This window comes from Equus asinus, chromosome 21 (genome assembly GCF_041296235.1).
Source record: "Equus asinus isolate D_3611 breed Donkey chromosome 21, EquAss-T2T_v2, whole genome shotgun sequence".
NCBI classification, from domain to species: Eukaryota; Metazoa; Chordata; class Mammalia; order Perissodactyla; family Equidae; genus Equus; species Equus asinus.
In genome coordinates, this window is record NC_091810.1 from 97,680,850 (window position 1) to 97,699,443 (window position 18,594).

At 48.0% G+C, this 18,594-nt stretch overlaps 1 protein-coding gene across 1 annotated transcript in view; it reads left to right on the top strand.

Moving 5' to 3' along the window:
- Positions 1–18,594, top strand: part of ARHGEF26 (Rho guanine nucleotide exchange factor 26) — a 112,417-nt gene that overhangs the window by 56,395 nt on the left and 37,428 nt on the right. Inside the window, exons 6-9 of the mRNA XM_014849593.3 lie at positions 1,871–2,023; positions 5,112–5,241; positions 8,303–8,377; positions 16,940–17,029. Coding sequence (XP_014705079.3) covers positions 1,871–2,023; positions 5,112–5,241; positions 8,303–8,377; positions 16,940–17,029 — 448 coding nt within the window. The remainder of the gene's footprint in view (positions 1–1,870; positions 2,024–5,111; positions 5,242–8,302; positions 8,378–16,939; positions 17,030–18,594) is intronic.

Here is an 18,594-nt window from a genome sequence, read left to right on the forward strand (position 1 = left end):
CCTTGATGCCAGGGTGAAACCTTGACATTCCCATCTCAGCGTCTCTCCATTCTACTGACTCTCCCTCCAGGCTGTCTCCCTGACCTGTGTCTTCTCGTTTGGATTTCCCGCTGCCAGGCTGGATGGTTGCTGGCCCAGCTAGCCGTCTCCTGCCTCTTCCAGTCTCTCTGTCCCCACTCTCTCTGTCCATCCGCCTGTCCCAGCTTTCTGTCTGGCAGGTGATTTACTGTCTTCAGCACTGCCAGTGAATTCTCACTATCCACAGGTGAAGCCCAGGCTCCCAGCTTCTGGTCACAGCTTTGCAGTCTAGCTCTGACCTGCTTCTCAGCCCCATCCTCTGCCCCCATTCCTTCTGGGGTCTGCACCTCAGCCTCAGTTTCCTGAACGAGGTGCGTGCCTGGCACTCGTTGTCTCCCCTGCTGGCAGGGCTGCCCTCTGCTCCCAGCAGTGCATCCTCATCGCTGGTGGCCTGCCTCCCACTGTTGCTCAGTCCCCCTCCCCCAGGACGTGGCCGTGTATGCCTGGGTACAGGTCTTATACTGCAGTAATTGGCCCTGTGCCTCTGTGGGCCGCTTGGCCATGAGTATTGGGAGGGAAAGGATTGTTTCTTACTCAGCTTTCGCTTGCTGAGGTCACCTCTCCTTGGCAGGTAACTCAGCTTCTTCTGTACTGGTTCTTGGTACTATCGTTTCTTGATGTACACTGTTATTGGCACAGTCAGTGAGGTTGAAGTTCCACCTCTAGAGCTAGACCTACCTTGAAGGTTTGAAAACAGGGACTCAGACAGATATTTGTATTATTCAGCAAATGGGTGAGGGGCAGCAAGTGCCAAAGAGCTTGCTGGAGACTGCCCCAGAAGTCAGCCCTGAAGTGCTGTTGATGTCGCCTTCCTCGCACTTTCTGGAAAATGCTTTGCTCCTGTGGATAGTTACCTGTAATACATTTTCCTGCTGCTCCAGACTGGGACAGCGAGTGTGTTCTGGAGCAGCTCTTGTGAGTGGTCAGTGTGCACGCAGATCGTCTGGAGATCCTGATAAAGGCAAGCTCCCATTGGGGCGGGCGATGCTGAGAGTCTGCATTCTTGACAAGCTCTTTCATGGTTCCCAGCTGCTGGCCTGTGGGCCACGGTTTGAGCAGCAATGCTCTGTGTGGAAACCTATTTCAAATATCTGTTTTGGATGTTCTGTTAAAATTGGATGCCACCTAGGGTTGCCAGATAAAATACAGGACGCCCAGGATGTCTCATGCATATTTGTCACATACTTGTACCTAAAAATTACTCATTTACCTGAAATTTAATTTCAGTTGGACTGGACACTATGCACACACACACACTCACACACTCACACTCACACACTCTCTCTCTCAAAATCTGGCACCCCTAAGTTGCAATCTAAATAATTTATGAAGACATTTATATGTTCTGCATATTATTAGATTTAAAACAATATGATTATTTTTATTTTGAGAGAAAGGACACATACAATTGGGTTTATTTCAGACTTGATCTTTAAGCACTTAGGTGTTTTGCTCATATGCTTTTCTGTACAATAAAATATATAAGCATGAACCCAGCCCCTTAAAGAGCTAGGGTATTCTTGGAAAACAGTGAAATCTGTGTCTTCTAAAATATACCTGAAAGTACAGAAATGCCTGGATTTTCGGTATCTCAAGTACAACCTTGCGGTGATGAGGTGTTATTATGACAGATTTACTTTTACCACAACCCTAGTAGTTTTTCTCTCTATCTTTTTGAGTTGGCACTTCGGGCTGTTACTTTCAAGTGCTGTGTAATAATTTTACATGAGGATAAACTGTTGTCTGTTAAGGCACGTGGAAGAAAGCATAAATACTTTTCTTTGTTTTTCAGATTCTTCACTGAGCTGGAAGCCAGGCATCAGGACAACATCTTCATAGACGACATCAGTGACATCGTGGAGAAGCACACGGCGTCTACCTTCGACCCATACGTGAAGTACTGCACCAATGAGGTCTACCAGCAGCGGACGCTGCAGAGACTGCTGTGAGCACCGTGACTGTCACAGTCTTCTTTGTCTGGCCTCTTTCTAATTAGGTCACAGTGATTAAAATTAACTGATCTCTTAAATCTTATTTAGAAAGGCCTCTTGATGGGCTGTTTCCCAGGGAGAAATGTTTAAGAGGATCGTTTTCAGGGTGAGGGAGTTTGCGTAGAAAAATCTAGTCTGTGGAGAATGTTCTCTCAACTGTTATGAAATTATAGCTTGTTATTGTTTTCCTTGTTTTCTTTTAATTGCTGCGAGACGCGGGGTGATCCTTCCACACCCCCAAGTTTTCTGAGCCATTAACTGTCCTCTAAGTGGTTTGCCGGTGGCCAGGAGGGAGGTGCCAGCTGGCTGGGCTGGTGCCTGGGATCCAGGGATTTCTCGGCCTTCTCATTTTCCTCCGTTCAAATGACAGCTCTGCTAAGTTGTTCGTAGGAATTGCTGAATCTCCCCCTCTGGGTAGTTGAGGATGAGGAGAGACAGAAGTTCTGAAGGAAAGCAGTAAAAAAAGATGTTCTTAAAGACGGTAATTGTGCAACAGAAAGAACTAAGCTGTCAGTTCCTCACATCCCTCTCCGCTCTGTCCTGTTCAGGTTACTGAGAGTTTTGATGTGGTGGATGTGCGATCTCTCTCGTTAAAGGAGGCAGTGAGTGCTCAGTAACCTGCGTCTTGTTCTGTTCCGGGCCCTGTCCATCACGGCAGCTCTCTGTTCTGAGTGCAGTCGTGCGTTGCTGGCAGCTCTCTCGGGGGCCTCTGGCTGTGAGCGTCCTCACCCTCTCGTGAATGGTGGCGTTCATGACTGTGGCATGCAGCATGGGTCAACCCCTGCGCAGTGTGTGCAGCCCTGTGGACGGCTGGCAAGGGTTCTCTCTCGGCTGCTTGGAGAAACATCCCCCACATTGGTGAGAGGGGCCAATGATGCCCCTCGTCCCTCCACATCCTCAGGAAACCCTCGCTGGGGCAGCGCAAAGCCCACAGCTGTCAGCCTGCTGACGTGTCCAGCACAGAGCTGGTTTGCAGGTTTGTCAGCACTACTGACATTTTGGCTGGGGGCCATGCTGCGTGCTGTGGGAGGTGGAGCAGCATCCTGGCCTCTGCCCGCTGGACACTGGTGGCTCCCCTCAGCTAGTCTCCCTTGGGGGGCAAACTCACCCCCTCCCTCACCTGGCCTCTCACCAGCGGGCTGGCTGAGCTAGAGGCTGCTCTGCAGCTGGTAGAAAACGCAAGTTACTTGTTTGAAGACAAAGCCTTGAATTAGGGCTAAATTTCATTTTGTTTTGCAGGATTTAAAAAATGTGAGTAAGACCTGCTGTACATTATGCAACTCTTAAAAAATAAAGATTTTGTCTAAGTTAGCTCAGTGGTGCCGTCAGTTGAGCTTTCATGTGGAAATAGTCGCTGGTTTTCAGGAGCTTTGTTGCGTTGATGGCAGCTCACTTTTGGAGCCTGACTTTCCCTTTACCTGCCCTTTGGAAACGCCCTGGAGTCTTTGAAAACAAGCAAATAAACAGCTGAAGGTCCGTCTCAGGCCATGTATACAGAGCCGTGGGGGGATGGGCCTGGGACCCCAGTGATTTAAATAGCCACCTGGTTTAGACTCTGATTTCTTTTTAACTTCCTAAAAATCTTTTCAAAGGTGCAAGAAAGGAAATTTAAAACTCCTCGATTTGAAATGTGAAAATAAAATGTTTCTGTGTAGTTTCTTTTAATTTGCTATTCTGGGTATTTCATAATTTATGTTTAGCAGCCTTGAACCAAATCATCTAATTTTCAAAATACATTTTTAAACAAAGGTCATAGTTGTCACTCCCCTGCTCCTTGCCCCCACATGGAATTACAGTCTCTGGCCGCACCCCCTCCATGGGCCACTGTGAGCTCCTCAGAGCTCCTCTTGGGTGCAGTGAGTGCCTGGTGTGGAGTGAGGGCACCATGGGGGGCAGAAGACCCGGGGCTGACTTCTGAGTCTGTTATTTGGCAAGCTGGGGACCTTGCTGAGGCTGCATTCTTACGGGAATCTGTCTTGGCCTTCCTTCAAAGTCATCGGGGTGGTTCCCCGGGAGGTCACCTGTGGTGTGTCTGCTGAGCCCCATAGAAATGTCATGGCCTTAACCTCTGTCCTGCCGGTGCTGGTGAGGAGGGATCAATGGCTGATGGTCAGAGGTTTCCTATCTTAGAAGCTTTGATAAAGCCAAAGGCTCCTAGTCAGGGAACGCAGTCTGGCATTTCTTCTTTTTTTTTGAGAAAGATTAGCCTTGAGCTAACATCTCCCGCCAATCCTCCTCTTTTTTGCTGAGGAAGACTGGCCCTGAGCTCACATCCGTGCCCATCTTCCTCTACTTTATATGTGGGATGCTTGCCACAGCATGGCGTGCCAAGCAGTGTCATGTCTGCACCCGGGATCCGAACAGGCGAACCCTAGGCCACCAAGAATCGGAACATGCAAACTTAACCACTGTGCCACCAGGCCGTCCCCTGGCGTTTCTTTTTTACATAACTGTAGGGCTTGAGAAGAGGCTCAAAACAGGTCACTTGTTATCTTTTTAGTGGACTGTTTATAGATGATCAGATCTGAGATCTGGTCTGTATACTAATTGATAACCAATGTGTTCACCGTCATGCTTGTTGATAACTGATACTTTCACCATGATACTGTTAATTGATACATACACCATCATACTAATTGATTATTGATATATTCACTATTATGCTAATTGATAATCGATACGTTCACCATCATACTAATTGATAATTAATAAGGTTCACCATGATACTAATGGATAATTGATACGTTCACCATCGTGATCCCACCACCTCCTCTGTTTACTTCTCACTTCTGGAAATTTCCAGCTCCTACATTCCCATCTTATTGTTCACACTATTACCTTAGACTCACGCCTTACACTCCATCTTGACCATGGAAGGCAGACAAGCCGTCCGTGTCTCCCTATGTGATGTGTTCATGTTGTTTTATGTATTTAAAAATCTTCGATAACATATGATTTTATCACAATGTTTTATAAAACATCTTTACTTCTTAACTGAAGGAGCAGTATTTTGAAGTTCCTTCTTTCTTTGCTTTTCCTCAGCGCCACCAACCCATCCTTCAAGGAGGTATTGTCCCGGATTGAGTCCCACGAAGACTGCAGGAACCTGCCAATGATCTCCTTCCTCATCCTGCCCATGCAGAGGGTGACCCGCCTGCCCCTGCTGATGGACGTAAGCCGTGGGCTGCCGCCTACCCTGGGCTGGCTGTGCTGTGTCCCATCTGAGTAGGGAAAATGCTCTTCCTCCACTTGAACTGATGCCTGTCCCTCTGTAACACCCCCAATTAAGTGAAGAGGCTCGGGCTGGGCAGTCCCGCTCGTGTAGTGTCTGTGAGACTGTCTTTGGGTTAGGCGGGGTCATTCGGAGGCGTGCATGCCATGCTCACTCGCTGGGTGTTCTGTGAAATGGGAGGTGCGTTGGCTTCGTGTGGTCAGGACCCCTGGATTCCATTTCTGGCTCAGCCGCTAGGTGTGTGGCTGTGAGCAAGGCACTGAATCTCCGTGGGCCTCAGTTTCCTCAGGCTGATCACTAAGATCTCTTCCCCATGAGTTCTGAGATGCTGGGTCTCCATTTCTCACGGAGTGGACTCTCTCCAGCCTTAGGAGGCACCTCGCCCCTGGTACGTTCCACGCAGTGTGGGTCGGGGAAGTCCAGCTTCCTTCTTGCTTTAGGGAAGATCTGTGAAGAAAACAAGCATTTGACTTTGAGCAGTGGCAAGATATGGCTGGGAGAAGTGAGGGAGGCTGCCCGGCATGAAGTGCGGTGGGGGACGGCTCGGGGTGGCCTCCCCCTGACTCGGCTGGAACTCCAGGGCGGCAATGAGAGAACGGGGCCTGACACAGCCCCATCCAGCCAGTGGCCAAAGGGTATCTTTTTGATCAAATTAAAATATTTTGTCATACTTCTACTTTAAAATTGGATCATAATGTTAATAGAATGTGAGTTTTCACATACTTGATTTTTATAAATCAAAACAGGGTAAAAATACAGCAAAAACTTATGATTGAGTAAGATTACAAAATAAGTTCTGTTTTCTGTGTTCCATTATAAATTCTCAGAGATGTTCTAAAGAGCACTGGGATGTGGCCGTGAGTAACGTGTGTGGTCACGGCCACTTTGTGGGCTGTGCTGCACAGCTTGAGGAAGTTTTGGTGGCATTTCAGAATTCAGAGCACCTGCTGTTCTGCGAGTTCGCCTCAGTTAACTACCTGGACACCCTTCCTGGTCCATCACCTATAATTTAGGAACATTTCTCCTTACATATAAGGAAACTTGCAGTTTTGAAAATTTAGCTCTGATTTTTAAAAAATCAGTGTTGGGGCCAGCCCCAGTGGTGCAGAGGTTAAGTTCACATGTTCTGCTTCAGTGGCCCAGGGTTCCCTGGTTCGAATCCCAGGTACAGACCTACGCACCGCTTGTCAAGCCATGCTGTGGCAGGCATCCCATGTATAAAGTAGAGGAAGATGGGCACAGATAGTTAGCTCAGGGCCAATCTTCCTCAAAACAAAACAATATTTATCATGTCTAAGAATAGAATTCAGCCAGATAATCAAAACTAAATCTTGTTTAGTTCATGTGACTGCCAAGACTTTTACAAAAATAATGAAACTTTGATCCATATAGGGAATATTATTTCAGACTTCACTATTTTTTCAACAAGAAACAGGCGCTTTCTAAATGTAACATTTCTTGTAGTGTTGTGAATTTCCAGGGTTCTTTCTTTTTCTTCTTCCAAAAACACATTTTAGCCATGATTCCTTAGATTCTGTGTGTGCTGAGATCGCTCAGCCTTTTGCATCCTCCCTCTGCTAAATTTTGAGAAAATTGTGTGACCAGATTGGGACTCACAGAATGTGACGCACCGTGTTGTACCGTGTTGGGGGTTGATGCCATGATTGGCCAGTGGGCTCTAAACGTTTTTGGGTCAGAGGCCCTTTTGAGATTCGGGGTAAAGCTGTAGCCATTCTCCCTAGAAAATTCACTATGCACAGAATGTTACCTAAACCTGAATCGTGCAAAGACACCATGGACTTGCTGTCCAATGTAAGCTAGTATTTCTCACACTGCTTTTGTACCCATTAGTGCACCATGAAATTAACCTTTGAATAATGAGCAGTGTAAACTGAGGTAAAAGAAAACGTATGGGACGTGGCGTATACACAGTTTATAATGTGGATACGCATCATTTCATAGGAAACTTTGTCTTGTTTACGTGCGCACGTGGACAGGTTGCAGCATAAACATTTCTTGCAGTGGGCCCTCGTAAACAAATCTGAGAGCCATTGCAGTAAACCCACAGACGGTGCGCTCAGCTTCCCACCTGTCACCACAGCTGTCCTGGCGCCCGACTGTCGGGTTCCTGGCCTGGAATCTATCCACATCGACAAGTGCCATCTACCGCTTGATGCCTATGGCCCTAAGCTGTTTCCCTTTGTGAGAATCTGGCCAACTGGTAGCATCTCAATGTGCTTAGAACATTGTCCCTTCAGTTTTACTTCATTTGGAAATTTAGTTAAACTTGTTAATTGAGATGAACATATTTAACAACTAAATGTTTCCACTTTCGGAAGAAGAAAACAAAATGCTTTGAATGGGTTTAGTTTCCAAAGATATATATAATTCAATTTGACTTGAATTGGCCCTCTTTGAACTTAATTTTAGCATCACAGAAATTGTAGTATAAATGTCTCAGGAGAAAACCCAGCAGCTTTTTTTCCCTGATCTTTTTATTCGCATTGTATCATCTACAAATACAGTTACCTCTGTAACATTACTGTATCGTTACTGTAACAAAGACAGTAATGGTGATAAAGTTATCATTCGTTGAGGGCCCTCTGTGTGCCAGGCACTCACAGAGCCTCACGTGCATTTTCATTTAACCCTTGTGACCTAGGCAGCATTGTCCTGATTTTACAGATGAGGAAATTGAGGCCTCTGGAGCCAAGGTAGGTGACTTGCTCAAGGCCAAACAGCTACTAAGAGGCAGAGCTGGGATTTGAAACCAGGTTCATTGCCTCTGAAGTCTGTCCTTTTATTTAGCCATTCCCTAGACTTATTTGCATCCTGTGCGTTTAAAGACTGTGTCCTGGATCTTACTGTCGTCCTCATCCTCTTCCATAGGATTCTGTTTAGCATTGTTAACTCTGCCGTGAGCACGAGGATCTGACTGGACATTGGTTTTATTTTCTTTGATAAATAAATCGGTTCATATGGTTCTTTTCCTTTGTTGCAGACCATCTGTCAAAAAACGCCCAAGGACTCTCCGAAGTATGAGGTCTGCAGAAGAGCCTTGAAGGAAGTGAGCAAGGTAACTGGGGGCTCGTCAGATGGGACCCGCCCGCTGCCCAGGACAAGGAGGTGTCTGTGGGATGCCTGCCCCGGTGGATTCTCATGGCCCTTTCGCAGCATGCCAGAGGCAGCTGGAAAACTAGATATTGTCCACTGTGCTCAGATGAAATGGGCCTTTTACCATGTCGGACAGTCTTACTTAAGGGCCTGTAGAGATCTCATTTTCTTTGGTGTCTGAATAGCTATTTATTGATTCTTTGTTAAACAAATATTTATTGAGTATCAGCTACTATGCCAGTCACCATGCCAGACCCTGGAAATATGGTGACGAATAGACAGACATGGTTCCTGCCCTCATGGAATGTGCCATGTAGGGGGGAGGCAGACGTTAAGTGAGAATGACAGTGAAGGATGGTGAGCGACGTGATGGGAGAACAGTTATGTGTAAGCTGAGCCCTGATATGGGGGGAGCTCTGAGCCAGGGACTGGGGGACGTGAGTGTTTGATGTGTAGAAACCCAGAGGCAGGAAAGTGTTTGGAGAATTCAAAGAACTGGAATGTTCCCCATGTGAATAGAGCCCAGTCTCGGAGAGAGTGTTGGAGCCGTGTCAGGGAGCTGTCGCCCTTATCCTAAGAATTTGTGTGTCGTGAAGGTAACAGTGGGGGCGGCACCAGTTAGCAGGCTTTTGAAGTTTGTTAGGCTGGGGAACCGCAGCCCATCCTGATGTGAGAGAGACAGAGAGAAGCAGGCCTGTCATGGTGGGGGGTAGGCGTGGTGATGGACCGGTGAGCATATTTGAGTTCAAGAGTAAGGTAAGAGCTCCTCTGTCTTGGGCACCTAGGTGGGTTCTCTCATTGTCTCTGCAGTATGGACAGAGGGAGAAGCAACGAGCCCTGTTCTGGATATGCTGCAGTTGAGTTCCTGTAGAACATCCAAGTCAGCTGAATAGGCGAGTCAGGAGCTCCAAAGAGAGACTTGAATTGGAGACATGGATTTGGGAATCATCAGTGTATGGATGATTTTTAAGACTGAGAGAGTGATGAGATCACCCAGAAGGGTGTGTAGAGTAAGATGAGCAGACAGTCTGAGATGCCGCCATGAAGAACACCAGCATTCGTCTCGTGAAGGGGGGACCAGCAGAGCAGACTTAAAGACCGAAGCAAGCCACCAAAGCAGGAAAGCCGGGTCGGCCTGGCAGATGGCAGAGAGCTGGGTAGGAGGAAGGCCAGCACTGGGCGGGGTGTTTTTCTGTTTAAAAAATTAGAAAAATGTTAAAATGAGAAGTATGAAATGAACTATGAAGTGAGAAGTGCTGAGTGCTGGTGGCAGTGTCTGGCTGAGAGAACGCCATGGGAGGCAGGGAGTCGATGAGGATGCGGGGCAGGAGTGATGGCATAGGGGCCCAGTCATCCCGCAGCTGCACCCACCCTTGGGTTTGGCATGTTTTTGTCCTGCTTTCTGTGAAGAACTGTGTCTTTTAGTCCACTTTAAATTGGCGCTATTTTGCTTATCCTCATCCGTGCCAATAATAAGTACAAAGTCGTGGATTTTATGAGGTAGTTGTTTGTTTTCTGACTTACATTATTATATTAAAAATAAGTTTATCTGTGTCTTAGTCCGTCCAGGCTGCGATGATAAAACAGCACAGACAGGGTGGCTTGTGAACAACAGAAGCTTGTTTCTCACAGTCTGGAGGCTGACGTGCAGAATCGGGGCCAGCGTGGTGGGGTGAGCACTGTCTTCCAGCGCAGACTTCTTGCTGGGTCCTCATGTGGTGGAGGACCCGGGTGCTCTCTGGAGCCGCTTTTATTAGGGCCTTAATCCCGTCATGAGCGCTCCCCCGCTCAGGACTTGGAAGCACCTCCCTGAGGCCCCACTTCCTAACACCATCATCTTTAGGGATTAGAATTTCAACATAGGGATTCTGGGGTGCCTCAGACATTCAAACCGTAGCAATCTGTCAGCACTTGAATCCATCTCCTGCCCCAGAGATGGTCTGCATGGCCTGCTTGGGAAACGCTGGGTGAAGAAACAGCCCGACAGGTGCATAGCCACCTAAGGTCCTTCTGCAGTGGGTCTCTCCTCCAGGACCCCAATTCCCGCATGGCCTGACTTGGGGCTGGGGGCGGGTCTGTAGGAGAAGCTGCTGGAGAAGTTCTGGCCTTGGATGTGAAAGGGATTTTGTCAAAGTTTGTTTGGTTGTTACTGAGAAGTTGGAGAGAGGAAGGTGGTGGTACCTGGTTGTTGGATTGAGCTTTGAATGGTCATGTTTCAGAATTTCCCCTCCCGGTGGCAGGGATGGTGGCCTCCTTCAGGCGGCTCTGGTTCTCCTGGGCTGACCCTGGCACTTAGGCAAGGCCGGTGGCTGTGACCGAGGGGGTCAGTGAACTGCTTTCCCCTCACCCTGGAAGTCCATAGGAGGCGTTCTCTGCAGGTGGCTGGCTTTCTCTCTCTCCACCATGGGTCTTGAATATCAGAATTATTCCCCTAGTCGCCTAGTGTTACATGGGAACTGAAATCACTAATATAGCTACTCAGGAACTAATCTTTTTCATTTGTAAAGGTTACTGATGGGGTTTTGTATATTCTGGGAAAACGATACCAGTGTTTTCAATGGAAAGATTGCATATAGAGAACATTTATGGTTCAGAATTAAAATGCAGAATTTCACTTGTTTGCTTTATCTGAAGTGAAAGAAATTGGGAGTTCCCAATGTTTATTTTAGAGAGTGAAATTGGGTATGTCAAGGCCCAAGGTTTTAGAAACCAGACTCAACCTAAGGCCCTTGAGCAAGTCTGTCTGGATAGTTATTCATTCTTGGAAAAAATGAGGAATGCCTATTTTGGTAATTAAAACGCTAATGCGATTTATTTGCGTAGTGTGACTAACACTTCAGTGACATTGCTCACGCACGTTGCTGGAGGAACTGTGAGAAGCTACTGATGTGGGCCTTGGAGGGACTCGCTTACCTAGTCTGACAACTCAGAACAAGAAAGACATTTCTGGTAAATGGCAGATGCGTTCACTGCCCGCTGTGCTGCTCACGTGCTGGGTGGAGCTGGGGGAGGTTGCAGGGGATCCGAGAGGGCAGCCTGAGCATGGCAGTGTCGGTGGTCAGGGGTGGAGGTCAAGGGGTGGTCTCTCTCCCGTGTGCCCTCCCCCCTCTCTGTGGAAAGGGCGTCACTGCCTGCACTCGCAGCTTTCCTCCAGCGGCAAAGTAGCTAAGTCTCTTTAATCTTCTGAAATTTACTGCGCCAGAGTTTACAGAGAGGTAGATAAACATCTGAGAATGTGAGGAGCTCTCTGAGTGAGGGACGTGAGGTGGGGAACATCACAGAGGGGAATGACGTCTGGGGAATGAAGCGGGTTTGTGTATGCGCCTGTTGTCATCTGTGGAAATAGTCCCAGAACCAATGCATCGGATTCAGCTGTGTTTGCTGATGGTAAAGGGAGAGGAGTGTGGGTGGGAAGGATCCACAAGGTTTCTCCTTTCCCTCTACGTCCTGCTCTGTAAGGATGCATTTAGGGTTTGAGAAGGGGATTTTGAAAATAAAGGAGTAGGTGTGCATTACAGAAAATTTGGAAAATTTAAGTAAGAGACGGGAAGTGTATCAGGGATCTCATCAAAGGTGCTGACCGTTGTCCTTCCTCTGAGTGTCCCTCCTGGGGGCTCTGCTCCGGTGCTAGCACGGCGTTCACGTGCGCTGGGAGCGGGTTCCCATGGTACCATTTCATCCCCTGTTCTCAGTGTGCTGCGTGGTGCTGTCCTACATAAACGAGTGTACTCATCCGATTATTTCCAAAGATAAGCTTCCAGAAGTGGGTTTGTTGGAACAAAAAGTGGGCATTCTTAAAGGCCCCGAGTGCCTTCAGAAAGGGCCCCAGGCCTGTGACCACCGGAAGTTTTCTAAGTGTCTGACTTACTGCTGTCTTGCTCTTCCCAGTGTCAGACACTCTTAATCTTTGTGAATTTGATAGGTTGAAAATACTGTATTTTTGTTTTAATTTATATTTCTTTATTAGAGGGATTGAGCTGTTTATTTTTTTCAAGTACATTTGCCCTAAAACAAAAAAGCAATGAGTTAAACATAACAGAGCTTTGACGGCTTTGATATACTGAGGCTGATTTTATAAAAACACCAGAGCACAAGTCCAGATTTGCGATTGTCCCTTCAGAATCGTCACTGAAGTGGCCTCCACTGCCGATGCCACCGCCGAAGGCTCTTTGGGGACTTTTTCGTTTTCAGCGTGCTCTCTGAGGTGTATTCTTCTGAAGTGGTATCATGACTCCATCTTTTGCTGATGGATATGATATTTGGAAATTTAGGAAATAAAATGATAACCCAAACTTAGTAATGCCATTTTTCCCCTTCATTTTAAAGTGGGATAACTGTAAAGGAATGGTTCTTTTTTTTAAGTGACTTATAAATCGTCTCTGAAGGTGGTTTGTTTACGCAGGAATGGTTGCTGAGCGTCACTGTGTTTCGGTGCTGGGCTGGCACTGCTCACAGACACGGGAGTTGCCCAGTGTCTGCTCTCCAGTCCTTCTGGAGAGGCTGTGCCCAGCATGAGCCTGAAAGATCTGCAGGGCCTGGAAATCTCCATGGAAGAGGAAGCCGTTGGCTGGGCTGGTGGAGCAAGTTCAGCAGAGGGAGCCCGTGCAGAAGGTGCCCTGTGCGGGCTGCAGCCGGAGACGTGCTGAGAGCTCGGGCTCAGTGAGGAGGTCCAGGCACCGTCTTGCCAAGACTTAGTTCTGAGAGCTGCTGGAGCCTGTTAAGGATTTTAAGCCCAGGACTTTCGTGATCAGGTTTGAGCTTGGAAAAACCAACAGCCTTGTTTTGGAGGATGCGTAAGGCCAGTGCAGGATGGATGGTGGAGAATTAGGAGGCCAGCAATCCAGGGGAAGAGGAGTTTGAGCCTGAGTTCAGGGGACACGTGGAGGCATGCAGACAGCAAGACAGCAGTCTTGAGGAGACTTTGAGACCATTTGGAGGTGGGGGACCAAGGAGAGGGAGGCGTCTGCGAGTGGTGAGGCCGGGGGTTTGGCTGTGGCACTGGATGTGCTGGGATCAGTCCTGAGATGGAGAGCACGGGCCGGGGTGGGGGTGCTGAAGGTGGTGCTGAGGTTTGGTCGTCCTCATGCTGTGTATGAGATGGAGAACACAGGCCGGGGTGGGGGTGCTGAAGGTGGTGCTGAGGTTTGGTTGTCCTCATCCTGTGTATGAGATGGAGAACACAGGCCGGGGTGGGGGTGCTGAAGGTGGTGCTGAGATTTGGTCGTCCTCATTCTGAGCGTGAGACGGCTGTGGGGCGTCCCAGGTGAGGTGTTATCTAGGTGTTGGAGTCGTGCCTGGGGGACAGACCAGGTCTAGGAGCATAGATTAGGGACTACAAACACGTTCCTCAAGAGAAGTGGTGAAAATGGCCCACACGACAGCTGCCCGCCTGGCTTATGCTGGGATGTCTGCCTCCTTCTGGGATCTCTCAGGCGCAGGCGGCCCTGACCGCAGCCAGGGTGGTCCCGGCGCCTTGTGTGGCTCGGGGATGGCCACCAGAGAGCCTTTCAGACTCTCAGAACCAAAGGTACGCTGTGACTGAGGGTGGCCATCCCCCCACGTTCAGAGAGCTGTTAGCAATCAGGGACCGTCTGAGCATCCATCAGGAGGGGATAAATAGACATGTCCTGGGAAGCCTTGTGATCAGAGCATGAAGGCATTGTGTCCCTCCACTGCTGAAAGCCGGCGGTGGCCTCTCCTCCCACTTGGGTACAGGCCAGCGCCATGAGAATCCGCAAGCTCTGGGCCTGGCCTTCCCTTCTTAGGTACAGGCCAGCGCCATGAGAACCCGCTAGCTCTGGGCCTGGCCTTCCCTTCTTAGGGACAGGCCAGCGCCGTGAGAACCCGCGAGCTCTGGGCCTGGCCTTCCCTTCTTAGGTACAGGCCAGCGCCATGAGAACCTGCGAGCTCTGGGCCTGGCCGCCCCTCAGCCTTGTTGGTGCTGTCCTCCTTGTTCAGTATCTTTACTTCCTCAGACACTTTTGTCATGGGCCCTCTGTGCAGGGGGCTCTCTCTGCCAGGACCGCTGCCCCCCCATTCAGACACTAGCTCCCCTGTTCCCTTAGCTGCAGCGGAAAGTGCCTCTCAGAGCAGCCCGTTCCCCCACATCCCTCCCTCACCCCCTGCTCTTTCCTGTAGGAGACTACAGTCTATAGTTTTCAGGTCTCAGGTCTTGCCTGTACCCCACCCCCACTAAGTAGGATGCGGATTGTATGTTGAGTGTTGTCACCCGGCCCCTGACGCATACCAGGTGCAAAATAAACTTGTTTTCAGTGATTGGTTACATTTATCAGGGGAATATTATAAGTGAAAAGAATTGAGTCACAGATGAGCATAGAATGATCCATTTACAAAAATAAATGTAAAGGGAAGATTTCTATACACGTATGTGTGTGTGTTCACGTAAGCATAGGAAAAGAGAAACCATGTAAAGATTGTACATGTGTGTGTCTTTGCATAAGCACAAGAAAAGAGAAAGCAGAACCCAGCCTGTCTCCAGTTACTGCTGCGCAGTGGGCTCGGGTCAGAACCGTTTATGCCTATTTTATTTATTCCTGTGTTAGCATCTTTTTTCTTACAGTGGGCATGTCTGACTTACCCAATTCTAACTAAATAAATCCAATTAGAATTTCCAGCTTTTATTTTTAAGACTCACATTTGTCTTTATGGCCAATGACCCATTTTTTTACAGACTTTTCAGTTAGTAAGAAATTGGGGAGCCAGGCCTCATTGCCTAGTGGTTAGAGTTTGGCATGCTCCGCCTTAGTGGCCCAAGTTCAGTTCCCGGTCATGGAACTACACCATTCATCTGTCAGCAGCCATGCTGTGGTGGCAGCTCACATAGAGGAACTAGAAGGACCTACAACTAAAATATACAACTATGTACTGGGGCTTTGGGGAGGAAAAAAAAAAAAAAGAGGAAGATCCTCAACAGATGTTGTCTCAGAGCCAATCTTTCTCAGCAAAAAAAAAAAAAAGAAAAACTGGACATGAGAGTTTGTTTTGGTTTAGGTCAATGACTAATTGTGTGTCAGGTATAGCGTAAAGGAACAGCTCCTGTTCTGCACTCAGTATTCACAGAACACGTCCCTTCTGACACTTCTGTTGCCAGATGTGAGGGTCCCCATGCCGAGCAAGTCTGCTGCACCCGCTGGGTGTCCTACGACTTGTTCTGGCTCTACCTGGAACCTGTCAGATCCCACAGGTGAGGGCTCAGGCCCACAAGACTCCTCCCCACTCAATGCACTGGCCTGTCACGAGTCCAAGTTGTCACATGCGCTTCTGATGGACGGGCTGTAAATAAGAGGTTCCCGTGGCTCAACTGGATTCAGTCAATTTGCTAGAGCAGCTCACAGAACTCAGGAAGCAGTTTACTTACTAGGTTATTGTTTTATTACAAGAGATGTTAAAGGACATGAATGAACAGCCAGCTGAGGGGAGAGGTGAGGGCCAGAAGGGTTGAGAGCATGGGAGCTTCTGGCCCCATGGAGTTTGGGGTGTGCCGCCCTCCCAGCACGTGGATGCGTCCTTGTCACCAGCCCAGACGCTGTCTGAACCCTGGAGTGCAGGGGTTCTTATGGAGGCTTCATTATGCAGGCACGAGAGATGAATTAAATCATTGCCGTTAGTGACCTAGCTGAGCCACAGCCCCTCTGCCCTGCGGTGGACATCTAGGAGCAGGGCTGAAGCTTCTGCCCTCTCATCACACGGTTGGTTCTCCCGGCAGCCAGCTCCCTTCCTAGGGCCTTTCCAGAAGTTACCGCATTAACATACACTCAGGTGTGGTTGAAAGGGGCTTGTTGTGAATAAATGTTACAGCTAAAGATGTCCTGTGGCTCTTGAACAGGAAGTGACAAGGCTTTTGGATGGCATGTGCCAGGAGCTGTGGACAAAGGCCAGGTAGACGTTTCTCATAATAAATGACAGTATCACAGGCGCTGGTCAGAGGACTGAATGCATGCAGTTTGCAGGTAGTTCAGGAGTTCTGGTTAAACTGCATGTCCTTTAGTGTGGCCGTCCTTGAAGGACCGTTGACCATCAGGCTCCAGCTGAGCGAAGGCTCCCCTCTGCTTTCAGCCTCCCGTGCCTGGTCACAGGCTTTGCCTTTGAAGTGAGCGGCTACCTCCTGCTGCTCTGGTTGGAAGTGGAGAGGGGCACAGCTTGCCCCAAGGTTGGGTGGGGTTCCGTGGGCGAAGGCGAGGAGGGCAGAGGAGGGAGCAGTGTGGACAGAGCCCTGGACTGCATGAGGAGCCGGTCCCGTGTGTGCGGGGGGCCTGGGCCTGAGAACACACAGGGTGTGTGTCCCTGAAACTTCCCAGGATGTTTTGTTCCCTCTGTCTTCACATCCTAATGACACCACTCTTGAGCAGGTGCCATGTCTTAACTGTGAAACTCTGAGTTCGTTAACGGTCAGAAATGAGTCCCCGGGGCTTCCAGTGCTAATTACTTCCTGCACGAGGTCTGCTTTTGAAAATGAGGTTTCTGCCCGTGACCTCTTAACCCGCCTGTGATTCTGTGTTCCCAGCTGGTTCGACTGTGCAATGAAGGCGCCCGGAAGATGGAAAGGACCGAAATGATGTACACAATTAACTCCCAGCTGGAATTTAAAATCAAGGTATTCTCCTACTTCTTTGTGAACAGATTTGTTACTGCTCTTGCTTAAATCTTACGTAAATAGAGAGATAGTTGAGAGAGAGTTGAATTTGCTTTTCAAAGAGGGGCAGCAAGTTGATTAGAGAGAGGCTGGCAGAGGGAGTCCCAGGAGCTTTAGGCAGTTCTGCTCCTGCATGTACCAGACAAAGTGACCTTTCTCCAGGCCTTGACGTCAGATATTATCTAACTAGCACATTTTTTTTTTCCAGAAAGACATCAAACTTGGGAAAAGGGTAGTTAAAAATAATAGAATTTTAGATTGGAAAGATTTCTTCCATATTCTCAGTGTCCTGCAAACCAGTGGTATTCCATGAGCTGGAGCAGGGTGTTCTCGCAAATCAAAAGCGGACGCTCCTTCTCCAGTTTATAAAAAGGATTGTTAGTGGGATGTTCTTTCCAAGTTTGTTTTGAATATGTGTTGTCTGATACTGCTCAGGAGCAGATGACAGGAGGAACAAAGAAGAAATGGCAATTAATGGCAAATCTAGGCCATGGCCAGCCCTTTGTTGGGTCATAGCTGAGTCCTCATGGGTGTGAGTGCTCATGATCGTGATTCTGTTTCATCATAACGTGTAAATTTAGCTAAGCAACTTCATGTTTTCATGGTAAATGTGTTCCTACCTGATGGCATGGAATAGTTATCAGCTGCCGAGCAGATTCTCTGCAGTGTCGTGTAGCTCGAGGACCCTGATCCAGTGCAGCCACACCCTTTTATCTAATACATGAGGAAAACAAGGCCCAGAGAATAAGGAACTGCTAACAGGGTCGCTTGGCTGGTGGTGACAGAGTCAGCACGAGGGTCCAGGCGTCCTGACTTGCGGGTCATGTAAACTGTTCCACCGTAAACCCAACCACAACGATTTGCAGAAAAGTGATGCATCATTCTTCTTAGAACAGAGGGTGGTGGGTACCTAAAAAGAGCACAGACACGGACACTTTCAATAGTTATGATTTCCTCATATGGAAACTTACAGCAATTTCAAACCCGTCCTTCAAAAAGGATCTTGTCCTTCTCTGTACTTTGTTTCTAAATATTTTAAGAAATATGTTTGGACATCCGAGTTTTTTTATCCCCTCCTTTTTAAAGATGATAATTCTCTTTCCTAACCATTTTTATTTTTCCTTCTTCACTGAAAATCAGTTGGTTTAAGATGTCTTTAAGCTCTGTTTCTCTAGAACCCAGAATTAACTTGTAATTGAAAAATGCTTACTCCAAGGATCTTTAAGAGTAAGTGATTAACATCAATTGAGTTCATGAGTTTTTGGCTATTTGTTTTCTTTTGGTTCGATAATTTAAATTTTTGTAAGTTTAAAGGAAAATATTTTTAGTTTAGCTTTATAATGAAGCACTGAATTCAGACCACTTAGAAATACTAATAAGATCTTAGGACCTTGTTTCCCTAGCACTTTGTGGGTAACAGGGAACATTTTTATTCAGTCGTCTTAAAGGTGAGAAGGTAGATGTTCGGAGAAGGTCAGGACCCGTCTAAGCACGTCTGTCCCTCCACAGGGGTAATGAGCGCCTTC